Here is a 14,565-nt window from a genome sequence, read left to right on the forward strand (position 1 = left end):
ATACACACTGATCCCCTCTTTATGGTTAATCCTCCATTAACCAGGCTTAACCTCCACACACCAACACACACACACACACACACACACACACACACACACCAACACACACACACACACACACACAACCCCTTTCACATTCTCCGACTCCACATTTCTCCACAGTCCAGCTCGGGCTGTCACAGGGTCACACAGGCTAAAACCTCCAGGCCCTGTCACGACCTTTGACCCCCCACACAGGGGCAGGAGGAGGGGGCCGAGGTGTCTCTAAGTTTAGGCCATATTTTAACCGATCCAGAGGGGGGCTGGGGGGGGGGGGGGTATCCTTTACCTCTTAAATCTCTCTGATAATGGCATGAGTGCTGCACAGATTAAGTGTTCATGAAACCCAGTAATCCTGGTCCTATAAGGGAGGACAGCACCCTCAACACACACACACACACACACACACACACACACACACACACAAAAACACAACTGTTTCATAAAGTTTGCTACGTTAACAATCCGTCTATTATTTGCTAATCCAGATTAGGGCTGCAGCAGAGGAAGAATGAAGAAATTTACACCTACTTTTCTTTATTTCTATTCGACAGGGGCGATGCAATTTAACATATTTTAGAGCTAATGCTAATCTTCAACTCTCCTCCCTAGTTGGGCTTTTACATGATGCACATATCTTAAAATCACATTACACTACAGATATGGAATTACAATAAAGTACACGCAAAACTCACACAAACAAAAACACACTCACACCAATAATAGTTTAAAGTGCAATTAGCTAAAAATGGGTTAGCTTTTAGCTAACACTTCACCTTTGTTGTAAAAGCTTTTACATCTGAAATTAATCTGATTTCATTCGGTAATGTGTTCCACAGTTAACAGCCTTTTATCAAGAGAGACGATTGTCCAAGTTTAGATTTACAATGAGGTCTTTGTTGGAGCACGGTAACTGCAGCATGTCGACCAGACGAAGATCCAAGTAGGACCAAAATATTATCAGTGAGAAAAGCATTTTTGTGGCGTGGAGCGTGCGTGCAGGCGGTACGTCTTTGAACATTACTGCAAAGAGGATCTGAGGCTCCACTGGTGACGCGTCTAGAAAATTTAAAGTGGCTCAGCAGTGCCGGTTTTAAAGTCACACAACAATACGAACAAACTATCTGATCGAGGCAGCAACAGACGAGGAACTCCCTGTGTCCTGTGACCTAAAATCACTGTTTTTGTCAATGGAGTCTGGTGGCTTTGAAGAGAGAGGGCCGTTCCTGTGTCTGACAAGATTATGGAAAGAGATAAACCAGTAAGATTATTTTTGTTTGAGCAGAAACAGCCGTTGTATCGCTCTCTTCAAAGCCACCAGACTCCACTGAAAGTTGCCGGTGTGCTGCTGTCAATTTTTGTGCTTCTAACATGAGCAAGTAGGCTAATTTTCTTATTCTGCATGTTTTGACTGCAGTTTATTTGATTTTTATCTATTTATTGAATTATTTTTTATGTATTATTTCATTTATTAATATTTTTTTAGAATTATCTCAGTTTTATTTTCTGATGCATGCACATCCTTATAATTCCCTTTTGTAATCTAATCCAACGCCCCGATGATGGACACATGGAAGCAGAGTGGAGGGCGGGTGACACTCATGATTACACTCATGATTACCCATGTGACAGAAAGTATAAGAAATAAATAAAAGTATGAACATAGGGTATCCTTTCTTTTAATACGGACTGAAAAACAGCAGCTTATCGTTTCACAGCAGCTTATAAAAAGCACTCGCGCCGGCAGCGACGAAGAGAGCACAAACACATAAAACAGCCGTTGTCTTCCGCCGCAGAAAGCTAAAGAGCCTTTCAGCTCCAATAAAACTCTTCAACTCTTTCGCCGTATGTGTACAATTAGCCTGGAGGGACGGCGCTAAAAGGGGCTGATGGGAAATATGGAGGTAAACAGCAGCTCGCCTGTTTTCCCTGCATCCGCTCGCTCTGTCACCTCGCTCAGGAAACAACAGGAAGCAGAGCTGAGTGGGTCAAGGTTGTATATGTGTGTGTGTGTGTGTGTGTGTGTGTGTGTGTGTGTGTGTGTGGTTTTACACCAGTGTTGTGAGGACATTCCCGGATTGTGAGGACACTTTGCCTGGTCCTCACAATTTCAGGAGAGAGATCATACTTGATTTTTAGGTTTAGGTTAGAGTTAGGTTAATGGGAAAGGTTAGACATTTAGCTGTTATGGTTAAGTTAACACGTGTCCTCACAACTACAGAAAGACAAGAATGTGTGTGTGTGTGTGTGTGTGTGTGTGTGTGTGTGTGTGTGTGTGTGTGTGTGTGTGTTCATTAATCCACTTGTTAAAAATCACTGCTGCACGCTACACAATCTACACACACACAATCTACACACATGCTTTTCATCGATCAGTGGCATCAGTTTTACAAGCAGTGAGGTTTTAATTCGTTTTTAAAGTTCTGACTTTCGCTCACGTCCCGAACGAGAAAACTTCATATATCTAAATATTCTTCGCTCTGACTGTTTGTTCTGCTCTTTACTCTCTTTGGGTCGTTATAATTTTGGCCCCAGTTAATCTGCTGTTAAACCACTGATAACCCACTCATTCATGCACTCAGCACACCCATTTGAACCGCTCCATTTAGTAATTAATCCCCAGCAATGAAATGGTGCCCTACAATTAAAGGATAACTAAGGTATTTTTAAACTCAGGGCCTATTTGTACACATTTTGGTCTCTAAATGACTTTTAGGAATAAAAAGTTTGGGAATTTTTAATCCAGCAGCCTCGCCCTCAAAATTAAGTTCACTAAAAGAGCTTGTTTGATCCACTGACAGGCTCAGAGTGTTATTCTAAGTGTGTGACAGCATCATGGAAAGGATCCCTACAGAGAGAGACCTGGAAGATCCTTTTGGTTTAACCACAAACAGCCGTTATATCGCTCTCTGCACACACACCAGACTCCATTCATAAAAATAGTGATTTTACCTCAGAGAACACAGGAGTTGCTGGTCTACCGCTGCCTTGATCTGTTAGTTTGTCTGTGCTATTGTGTCACTTCAGTGTTTTAAAAGGTCAGTTTGAATCCAACAAAATATTTGTGCAACACACAAAGACATAAACAAACTAACTGACAGAGGCAGCGGTAGACCTGTAACTCCTGTGTTCTGCGAGGTAAAATTACTGTTTTTATGAATGGAGTCTGGTGTGTGTGCAGACAGCGCTATAACGGCTGTTTGTGGTTAAACCAAAAGGATCTTCCAGGTCTCTCTCTGTAGGGATCCTTTAAATAATATTGTCATATAGTTAAGAATAACACTGGTCTACTGCTGTCTGGAATGGTTAGTTTGTTTGTTCTTGTGCTGCATGTCATATCCCACCAGGACTGCTTTAGTCTGATTCGTTGATTTTCTCAGACTTTGGTGAAAAAATTGGTCATTTTAAATAGATTTTCATGCTTCTAAATTTCTTATTCTGCCTGTTTTGACTGTGTTACTTGTAGGCATGTCCTACTTTGTTGTGCTGCAGCTTCAGACGGCACCTAAAATGAATATCAAAGTGTTTTTCCACTAACAAGATGAATGTCTTGTGATCTGCGGTGTTCAAAAACCCTCAGACCAGGTGACAGTTATGAAATAATAATGCTGGTGTGATGATGTATCATCAGGAGTCTGTGCAGGGTGTTTTATTTTTAAAACAGGTTGGATTCTCTATGGCATTTCTGTGTCGGCAGCCTCTGTCAAAAACAGACCAGGCGTGAAGAGACGCTTCTGAAACTTCCTGGTGGAACTTGCAGCCTTAATGAGAGCGGCTGTGTTATAGCATCAGTGTCAGGATAACACACACCGAAAGAAATCACTGCTCTACACACACACACACACACGCAGTGACCACAACAACATCCTCCCTCCTCACATACCACAGTGTGTGTTTGTTTGTGTGTGTGTGTTAAAGTGACCTCAGTGTTTCCTCTGAATGCCACAGAAACTCGACCACCTCAGAGTTACAGAGCCTCTGATTTTACCACACTGTGTTTGAGCCGCTAAGCTTCATTGATGAAGTTCTGATCTGCTCTTCGTCTGTCCCCCGAGTGAGGAGGAGCGCCGCGCAGCCACGGCAGCACACTTATTTGCAGAGACAAAATGAAACCCACTCTTTTCCTTTAGCGCCTCGGTCGTGATGAAGTGCTGCAGAAACAGAGCGGGAGTCAAAACAGGGAACCAAAACTAAAAACACATCTGCTGCACGAAAACCACAGAAGAAGAAACGCCGGCTGAAGGTGACAACGCCTCTGCAGCAACTGATATTATTATTATTTATCAGTTTATTGTTATATCTATTAGTGTTTTCCTTATTTATTTATTGTTTTCTATATTTTTTAAATGTTCATTTGTTTTTTTATTTTTCCACAAGCGTGTTTTTGTCCTTTTGACATTACAACATTGTTTCTATGGGAAAGAATCGTGGAAACACCATGTTTTTTTTTTAAATCTTTGAATAAGAAGCTTCCCAATAAAAACATTTAAAACTAAATTATTGTGAAGTTGAAACTAAACTCACCACCACTGATTAGTTTATGTTACAGTACAAACGTGCATGAACACGGGGATCATTAGTGGTCGAGTACTTGTAACCAAAGGTTGTTACCGTGTTTTTAAAATTAATTTAAATAGTTTTGTTCATTAATTTTAGGGTTTTTTTGTCTTTGCTGTGTTAAGTATTTATATCTTGTACTGTTCTGTTTCCTATTTGTTTTGTGAGTGTTTGTTTGGGACCAACTTCAAAACGAGATGATACATCTTAAGGAGTTTATCCTGATAAATTAATGACCTATCCAGGTCACATGGTTGACACACACACACACACACACACACCTAATGTCGAGAAACATTTTTCCTTAATAGAACATCTTTGTTTTTTAATTAATTGAGAAAACTGCCACTTTAACAAAACAAAAAGGATCCGACAAGTACTTTTTCCTCACATTAAAAATTTGACGTAATGCCCCTTTAAAGTCCCGCAGCAGTCAAATGATCCGTTGACAGGACGTCACCCCAGCGGACAATTTGGATGCAAATGAGCGTCAGATATCCTGCTTAGATTCGACTGCTCAGGGGGAGCAAAGTAAGTATTAAACCCAGAGACACTTCCTGTTTCGGATCAGATGACCTCAGCGAGACAGGAAATGCACCCACTTCCTGGTTCTTATCGGACGTGCAGGTACAGTCGGAGCAGGTGGGGGTGTGTGTGTGTGTGTGTGTGTGTAGGTCATTTATAGTTATAGTCGTTCAAGGGCTGAAAATGCAATAACTCAATTTGCATTTTCATTTTCACATGCTTGTATTTTAACAGGGGCAAAAATGGAAAAAGCTGCTTGACTTTTACTTTTAATATTCAATATATTATATGCACCATGATGTACAGTGGAAAGTAAAATGTAGTATAAGCAAAGCCAAATACACCGAAGGAGTGTTGTGACGTGTAAATTTAAAGTTAAAGTTTCACTTATTCTATTTAAATGTTGTTCAATCTACAGCAGGTTAAGATTAAATAAATGTCAACTACTGATTTTTATTTTTAAATTGTTAGAAAACTGCATTTTAGTTTTTAAATTTGGATCAGCGGTTGAATTTTGTCCAACTTTGACTTTAAAAATTAAATGTGCAAACAGCTTTTTAATTTTTTTTCTTCTTTTTATTCTCTTTTCTAATTTTTCTTAATTTTCTTTTTTCTTCAAGTGTTTTTTCCTTTGTCCTTTTGACATTATGACATAAGAGGTGTGGAAACACTATATTCTGATGATCCTTCAGAATAAAACGGCACAAGCTTTACCAACATGCCTGCACACATGGATCCATCTGTAAAAACATCTGTAGCACTACTAGTGAACTACAGGTTCTATACTTTCAATTAAATTAATTTCACATATTTAATGCACATATCACATACTTTTGGATTTATTTCAAGTATTTTGTTCTTATCTGTGTGAAATAAAAACAAATAAAAAATTTGATAGAGATTGGAAGAAAGCAAAAATACATTTTAAAAACGTAATAAAAAACAAACAAATTGAATAAAAGCTGACAAAGCATGTATATCAAATAAGTATAAATGTAAGAATTGGAATATAACTAGCAGTTTAAAAGCATTAATTTCTACCGTTATCTTCCACCTTTGTCTTGTTAAAGCTATAGTAAAGAATTTAAATATAATGTTATCAAAAAAAGTGTCGACTCAGAACTCGGTGACGTTAATCTTGTTTATGTTTTCCTGATTTAAATAAAGACGTATTCAGTTTCACAATTTATGTTTATTTCGGTTAAATTCACGCACGGCTGCTCGTGCCGACACATTTAACATTTGGTGATTTTGCCTCTAGTGGCTGTTTCAGGAACTGCAGCATGAGACTCGTTAAGACTCGTTAAGCGTGTACTCGTTTACCCAAAGTGTCGCCGTGGACACTTAAAGAGATGCTGTAACGGGATAAAAGCGAGTTATTTAAAACGATTTAGTTCCATTTAGGGCGATTTAGTGTGTGATGTTCAGGATCAGAGCTCAGCTGCAAACTTGGTGCTTTTCTGAGGTTTTTGTCTGATGAGACAACAAATGGAGTTTGAAACGTTAAGCCGGGATTTTAAAAAGTGAAACTGTTAATGGCTGTTGATTCAATGTCTTACATAAAAGAAAATAAACGACCAGATTAAACCTCCTCACTTAACATTAAAGGACAACACAGAAACACACTTTATCCAGAAAATTACAAAGTGAGTAAGACTGAAAGAGGAATTAGAACTATGATGCTTGTTGTTTTTCACTGATTGTGCAATAAAACTCAACCTAAGCTGATAAACATTCTGTTGTATTAATTTTTCAAACAATTTAACGGATATTTGAATCAGTTTCTGACCACAGCTGATATGTGTGATCCTCTCTGACATGAACTTTCATCTCAAATGTGTAAAAAAAAAAGAACAATGTGACACTGCTTTTATTCTTTTAAAGAATAAATACCATGCATGAACTCAAAATACCTGCCAAACCAATGTCCCATCAGCCTCACCTGTATTTCATGTTTCGTGCTAATAAACAAATATTAGCATGCTAACACGGTAAACCACAAACAGCAGTTATGTTGCTCTCTTGAGAGCCACCAGCCTCCTTTGACAAAAACAGTAATTTTACCTCACAGAACACAGGAGTTGTTGGTCTAACGCTGCTTCAATCAGTTAGTTAGTCTGTGTTATTGTGTGTTAAACAAATAGTGTTGCATCTGAACTAACTTAACTAAAGTCACACAATAACACAAACAAACTAACCGATTAAGTCAGAGGTACGCCATAAACTCTAATGTTCTATGAGGTAAAATTACCACTTTTTTCAATGGAGTCTGGTGGCTTTGAATAGAGCGATTTGTAGTTAAACCAAAAGGATCTCCCAGGTTTATCTCTGTAGGGATCCTTCCCATCACTTGATCAGACACTTAGAATAACAATCTGAGCCTGTCAGTGGATAAAACAAGCTCTTTTAGTGGACCTACTGTGATCGGACACCGTTTCCTCAAAGGATCACGTTGCAGCCATTGTGTCACAGCTGCCGGCTGAGGCGATCTACTGGACCAGTTCCAACACTTTTGTATCTACCAGTCAATTAGACACCAGGGTATATAAATACAGGGCCCAGCTTTAAAAAAAAAATATCAGAGTTATACTATAAAGTGAGTCATTAGTCACAGTTTAGGACTGTTCTTAAGGCATTTTACAGATACAAGCCCAGATAGTTGTTTAGTTAATCGAGCAGAGACAAGATGACAGATAGAAAAAAAAACACTGACTGTGTGTCCTTGTAAATCCAGCAGGATGACAGGTACGCGCCAATAAAAAGCTTCTTTCAGCTGAAGCCCTCAAATCTCCATTACACACAGATTCAAAAGGAAACAACCAGCGTGAATGATGTGATTATAACTTTCCCCCCTAATCCACTGATTTACGAGGCCACAAACAAACTGAAGAAACTGGATATTTTCCCTTTAATTCCTTTTAACAAAAGCGATATTCGACACCAGTGTTCAAGGTGAGATCATTAATTAACCAGTACATAAAAGCGAAAAGTGGAAATTGTAGGTATTGGATGTAAAAAAGCTTCAGTTGTGGCATTAAAAACATGTGAATCATTAAAGGTGGAGTTTTCCGACAACATCAACAGTGGAGCATTTAAAAGTTCTGTAGGCGGGTCGAGCGGCCATACAACAACACTGACATCTCTCTCTCTCTCTCTCTGTCTGCCACCATCATTCACTTCTACACCTGAACCAGTGCCTGGCCTTGGTAACCGTGGAAACCAGCCGTGTGGAGGACTCACATCGCCGGGGACGACGGCGAGAGAGAGAGAGAGATGCTGTTATTATGTTCTAATGTTTCTAAATAGCTGTGATTTTTGAGGAAAATGGTCGTAAATGTTACGGAAAAGTCACTAGTGTAACGTTAACGTTAACCCATGTTTGACACCGTGCTGTTTTTCTGGGGGGTAAAAAGATATTGAGCTTCAAATTATTACAAAAAATGATTTGGAGGGGGTGTAATTTCAAAATCAGAGGAAAGAACACGTTTCGCACTGGATAATAAAATGTTTCAGGAACCCCAAATTATGAAATCTGAGTCATATCGATAAAGGTTTTTGCCGGTTGGGACAAAGGAGAGGTGACACCCTTAGAGGTAAAATGACTGTTTTTGTGAATGGAGTCTGGTGGGTTTGAAGAGAAGTAAGAGAAGTAAGAGAGAGAAAGGCTTCAGTGTCCCGTCAGAACGGACGTCTGATGTGAGGTTAAGTGGTGAAAATATTCCAAATACACCATAAACTTACACTGAAACACCAGCCACACTTCAAACTATCTGAACTATCCCTTTAACATGATCATCCAACTGGTGAACTTTCCCCCTGTAGACTTTTAAGTCTAATATTCACTTTTCTTTTAGCTCCGGTTTGGTCTCCACCATTTAATTTAATTATTTATACTTATTTTATTTACTATCAACATTATTATTTTATTTTGTTAACATTTTACTATTTTACTGTAGTCTATTTATTTTGTGTAGTACTTTAAAATGTCATTGTTACTTTTATTTTAATTGCCTGCATTACATTTCATTATGTTTCTTTTATTATCTTAACTACACATCTTTTATTGTTCTTTTAGTAAATTAACTTTTTAGTAAATCACTTTTCTTGCATTTGATTAGTTTGAAAGTTGTTGTGTGAATAAATTTTGACTGATTGAAAACAGTAAATGTGCTGATAAACCGAAACAAGCAGCTGAAAGAGGCCAAACTGGGTCTCTTTCACGTAACACGTCTGATATCGAGAACACAGAGCGAAGCGTTTCAGTGCACAGTCCTGTTTGTGTGTGAGGTGGGGGGTCGATGTGGTGACCTACAGGGGAGGGGAACTTCCCTACTTCCTCCCCCCCCCCTTCCTACCACACACACACACACACACACACACACACACACACACACACGGCAGCAGAGAGGTGACATAACAGCAGTAAATCAGACGGAAAGCCTCAGTCCACCCACGGTCGGAGCTCTCGGCTCCATGATGGCGACACAAAAGCAGGAAAAAGTAAATTCCAGTGATGATGTCATTTTGTAGGCCAAACTGGAAGCCGGTTTTCCCGCAGGAGGTTCCTGCTCCGACGTTCCTGCTGTGGACATCACAGCTCCTGCGAGCTCACATCACATTCATGCACTTCCTCCCCACCTACTGTGCAATACGTCCATGCATGTATTTCCTTTGATCAGCCTCAGATATAGCTGATTCTATGTCTGAATCAATTAAGTGATTGATGAACTATAATAGATAAAGTGCTCGTTGCTTTGGCAGCAGAAAGATAATATAGTGGAGGTCTATAGTGTGTGTGTGTGCTAGTTAGTCAGTGTGTTAGTGTGTAGTGGAGGTCTATAGTGTGTGTGTGCTAGTTCGTCAGTGTGTTAGTGTGTAGTGGAGGTCTATAGTGTGTGTGTGCTAGTTAGTCAGTGTGTTAGTGTGTAGTGGAGGTCTATAGTGTGTGTGTGTGTGTGCTAGTTAGTCAGTGTGTCAGTGTGTAGTGGAGGTCTATAGTGTGTGTGTGTGTGTGTGTGTGTGTGTGTGTGTGTGTGTAGTGGAGGTCTATAGTGTGTGAGAGCTAGTTAGTCAGTGTGTTAGTGTGTAGTGGAGGTCTATAGTGTGTGTGTGTGCTAGTTAGTCAGTGTGTCAGTGTGTAGTGGAGGTCTATAGTGTGTGTGTTAGTTAGTCAGTGTGTCAGTGTGTAATGGAGGTCTATAGTGTGTGTGTGTACTAGTTAGTCAGTGTGTAGTGGAGGTCTATAGTGTGTGTGTGCTAGTTAGTCAGTGTGTCAGTGTGTAATGGAGGTCTATAGTGTGTGTGTGTACTAGTTAGTCAGTGTGTAGTGGAGGTCTATAGTGTGTGTGTGTGTGTGTAGTGGAGGTCTATAGTGTGTGTGTGTGTGTGTAGTGGAGGTCTATAGTGTGTGCAATCAGCTAATCATCTAATTGAGATAACTGAGAATCAAAGTGTCCACCACCCTGCTGCTGCTCCAACACATCACACAGCTGTGAAACAGGAAGTGAAGGGCGCTGACTCAGCAGCGGCGACCAGGAAGTGACCTTCCCTTGTTAAAAAAAAAAAAAAAAACACTTTTCCTCAGCCGGTGACAAGAGACGACAAGTGAAAGTGTGCGACGACAAAGCTGCGGGTGAAAGGTGACGTCGATCGGTCTGTTCAGCCATTGACTGCAGTTCAACACCCAATCAATCAATCAATAGCCATGTTTCCATCAACATATACTACCACAACTCCTACATACTCATGGTTTAGGGAAGGTAGTCATATATAGTGTATTGTACTGTATTCTTTTATACTGTATTATATTATAGGCCTCTAGTTTGTACAAAAAGTTGATGAATGTGGTAAATAAATTAGTATTTTAATGTGAAGTTTAAAGCGCCACATTAGAAAAAGGTGATGCAAACAGACTGCGTGTGTTTCAATCATTTCTTTGTCTTTGACAGCATGAAACACGGTCACAACTCACTGAACGTAAAGAACAATCATAACTTGTCTGACTGAAACAGATTCCTGAAGACTTTTCTCTCATAAAACATAAAACACTTTTGTTTCCAGGTCGCAGCCTCCACTTCTTCTTCTTCTTCTTCTGTGTTTAATGCAGCCACGTGTAACGTAGCCTGGTTTATTCGCTCTAAACCTGTTGATGGAAACACGGCTAATTCACTAGAAGTTTAACTGTCCTACAAAACAGGTGAACGTGTTTGGTTTGCTGCAAAGTGTGTGTGTGTGTGTGTGTGTGTGTTTGTGTGTAGTTATGAGACCAAATCCTGTTTTTTAAACCGTTGTGAGGACTTTTCTGGTCCTCTTGACTGCAAACGGCTTTACTTTAAGGTTACATTAATGAGTGTGCTCACAACTATAGGAAGAGGTGTGTGTGTGTGTGTGTGTGTGTGTGTGTGTGTGTGTGTGTGTGTGTGTGTGTGTGCAGACACAGGTGCTACGTTCAGTGCGAGCGGTAAAACCAGTAGATGTTGGGAGATAAAGCCGAGAGCAGATGTCACTGAAACCAAAACCGAACGTGAAATCAACTGAGATGGAACGATCGGTCGGCGTGAAGGTGACACAAAACGTTTTTCTTTTTTAAATGGAAGCAAAAAACAGACTGTTTTCCTTGTTATTTGTGACTTTGAGATCAAATAATACTTTTGTCACAAGTATTAGCTTCAATTATTGGTCACAACTGGCTCAAGACCTTTATTTTGTAATTATGAGATGAAGATTTCATTATTTTGGGAGTTTTTCACATGATTGCAGGCATGAAAAGCTTTAAAACGTACCTTCTTATCCACGATGGAGCAGACGAGCTCCCTGACGGCGGACAGCGAGTGGTCTCCGGGGTCGAGGGTCACCGTCTCCCTGGTGAGTCCGATCTGAAGCAGGAAGGAGATGCCGTGGTTGGAGCCCCGTGAGTTGGTGGGGCTGGGGGCCGTCTGGCTGCCGTCGGACAGCCGGCTGCAGAGGGTGGCGGGCGGGCTTGGGGACGGCGATGGCGTGGGCGGGGCAGCGTGCTGAGGGAGGGTGGGGAAGGACCGTGGCGAGGCCAGCGGCGGCGGCGGGCTGTTGTTGGCCGACATTGGCTGCTATCTGTGACGTCGTCCAGGCGGGAGAAAGGCGAACGACATCCAAAGACACGTGTCCGGCGGCTCGTCTGGTGGTCAGCCGAGCGTTTTCTGCCCCCTCGTTTGTCTGGACTCACATTTCTCACCACGAAAATCCTGCAAGAGATGTTTCCTCTCACTGCCGGGCATCACTGAGGAACACACTAACCAAAAAAATAATAATAATATAGACTTCAGGATGCTACGGAGCTCAACTTTAAGGAGTCTGTTAACACATTTAGATCTTCAGGCCTCCTGCTGGGTGACACTGACGACTGTGGCGGCAAAGTCAGGAAAAGTTTCTCTTCACTGTTTCCACCAGCTGCATCTGTTGGAGATCAAAGACAACATATTAAAGAATTATTCCCAAAGGTTTCTCTCTCAGTGCCTTTAAAATGAGTAGAGTTTCAAGAGAAGTTTGGTGTCCCTGTAAACACTTTTTAAATACCTTTACACACAATTAAGTCTTTGTAAATGGACCCACACTAAAGGTCGCTCTCATCATGTTGTGAGGCTTAAAATTAAATACCTTAAAGTGCAGTAAGGTCATTAAAACATGTGGTAAAATCAGGAATATTGTAAGAATATTATAAAAGGTACAAAAATCTGCTAAATAAACTGCAATGGCTGTAATGTGATCCTTTGGGACAACAGCACCTGATCACAGTAGGTCCACTAAAAGAGCTTGTTTGATCCACTGACAGGCTCAGAGTGTTATTCTAAGTGTGTGACAGCACCATGGAAAGGATCCCTACAGAGAGAGACCTGGAAGATCCTTTTGGTTTAACCACAAACAGACGTTATATCGCTCTCTGCACACACACCAGACTACATTCACAAAAACACTAATTTTACCTTGCAGAGCATGGGGGGGGGGTTGCTGGTCTGGTGCTGCCTCATTTGGTTAGTTTGTTATGCGTTATTGTGTGTTACACAATTACTATGATGCATCTGATCAAACCGTTTAAAACACCAAAGTCACACAATAGCACAAACAAACTAACTCATCGAGGCAGCAGCAGACCAGCAACTCCTGTTTTCTGTGGGGTAAAAATTACTGCTTTTGTCAATGGAGTCTGGTGGCTTTGAAGAGAGCGATATAACTGTTTGTAGCCCTAACTCCAACTGTTTCTGATCTTACTCTTCAACAAAAAAGCCTCCCAATCAGCCACTTTGAACCCAAAATATGCATATATATAAAAAATACAGTCCATGTTGTGCAGGATAAAAGGAAATATGAAGCTCAGTGAGGTCGTATATTGACAGAATATTCTTAAGTCTAATATCTAAATCCCACCCAACATTAAAGCTCTGTCTCTTCAGATTCTGGTGAAGAAACCTGTGGCTCAAAAATGCTCATTTCTACAATTTCCGTCTGTAAACTTCAACGTGTTGCTGCAAAAACTATATCCCATCATATCAACACACTAATTCCTATTTTTTATGGTGTCTTCTTATGTGCTTTCCGCTTGATTTTGTTATTGCTGCCACCTGAACTGAGACCTGAGGACTTTATTTTGCTCCCCGTCAAGCAAAACACATCCTGGAATAAGAACGCAGCATCCAACCATCTCAAGAAACAAACAAAAAAAAACATCACGCTTCACAAAATTACCCCAAAACTTAGTTTCTGTGCTTGAGTGCACCCTCCTCTACAAGAATACCATGTTAACATTATATTCAGCATGTTTCAATAACTAAACAGGTGAAATACATCAAGTCTGAGACCTACCTGAACCTCTGAGGATCATTGAATTTCATTATCTCTGCATTATTTTTGTAACAAATCCACATAAATACCCAAATACTCCAGATTTTAAGGAAGATTTCATATTTAAGCTCAATAACACACGTTAAAATCAAACTTTTCTCATTATGATGGACACAAAAGTGACTTTTTACCCTAAAATCTTACTGCAGTGATCAAGTTTCCCACCATAATAATAATAATGATAATAATAATAAAGATAATGATGTGACTTTGGCTCACTGTGGATGTTAAAGTCACTCAGCTCTGTGAGGTTTGAACATGAAGCAACAGGCTGTTTCTCACTCAGATGAAAAGAGAAGTTGAAGGCATCACTACCTCTGAGAACAGGGCGGCTTTTCCGCTTCCATCAAGCGGACAAATGTGCCTGAAAGTCGCATCAAGCGGCCGAACCAGGCGCACTCGGTCCCGGCTGCTCCTCCGGTCGCTGCTCGGAGGGAAACCGGTTCTTTTTCTGGTCTCCAAACTTCGTCCCAGACGAGCTGCGGCGCGTCCGGGCTTCATGCGGATCTGATCAACGCGGGGACGGAGACTGAGAGACCAACCGGAGCTCCACCGGAGGGGAGGAGCGAC

At 40.7% G+C, this 14,565-nt stretch overlaps 1 protein-coding gene across 1 annotated transcript in view; it reads right to left on the minus strand.

The window, feature by feature from the left end:
- LOC139217663 (serine/threonine-protein kinase D3-like) overlaps positions 1 to 12,329 on the minus strand; it is a 38,115-nt gene extending 25,786 nt beyond the window's left edge. The window contains exon 1 of the mRNA XM_070849053.1: positions 11,904 to 12,329. Coding sequence (XP_070705154.1) covers positions 11,904 to 12,200 — 297 coding nt within the window. The 5' untranslated portion in view covers positions 12,201 to 12,329. The remainder of the gene's footprint in view (positions 1 to 11,903) is intronic.
- Between the last annotated feature and the right edge of the window lie 2,236 nt (positions 12,330 to 14,565).

This window comes from Pempheris klunzingeri, chromosome 18 (genome assembly GCF_042242105.1).
Source record: "Pempheris klunzingeri isolate RE-2024b chromosome 18, fPemKlu1.hap1, whole genome shotgun sequence".
In the NCBI taxonomy this organism is placed as follows: Eukaryota; Metazoa; Chordata; class Actinopteri; order Acropomatiformes; family Pempheridae; genus Pempheris; species Pempheris klunzingeri.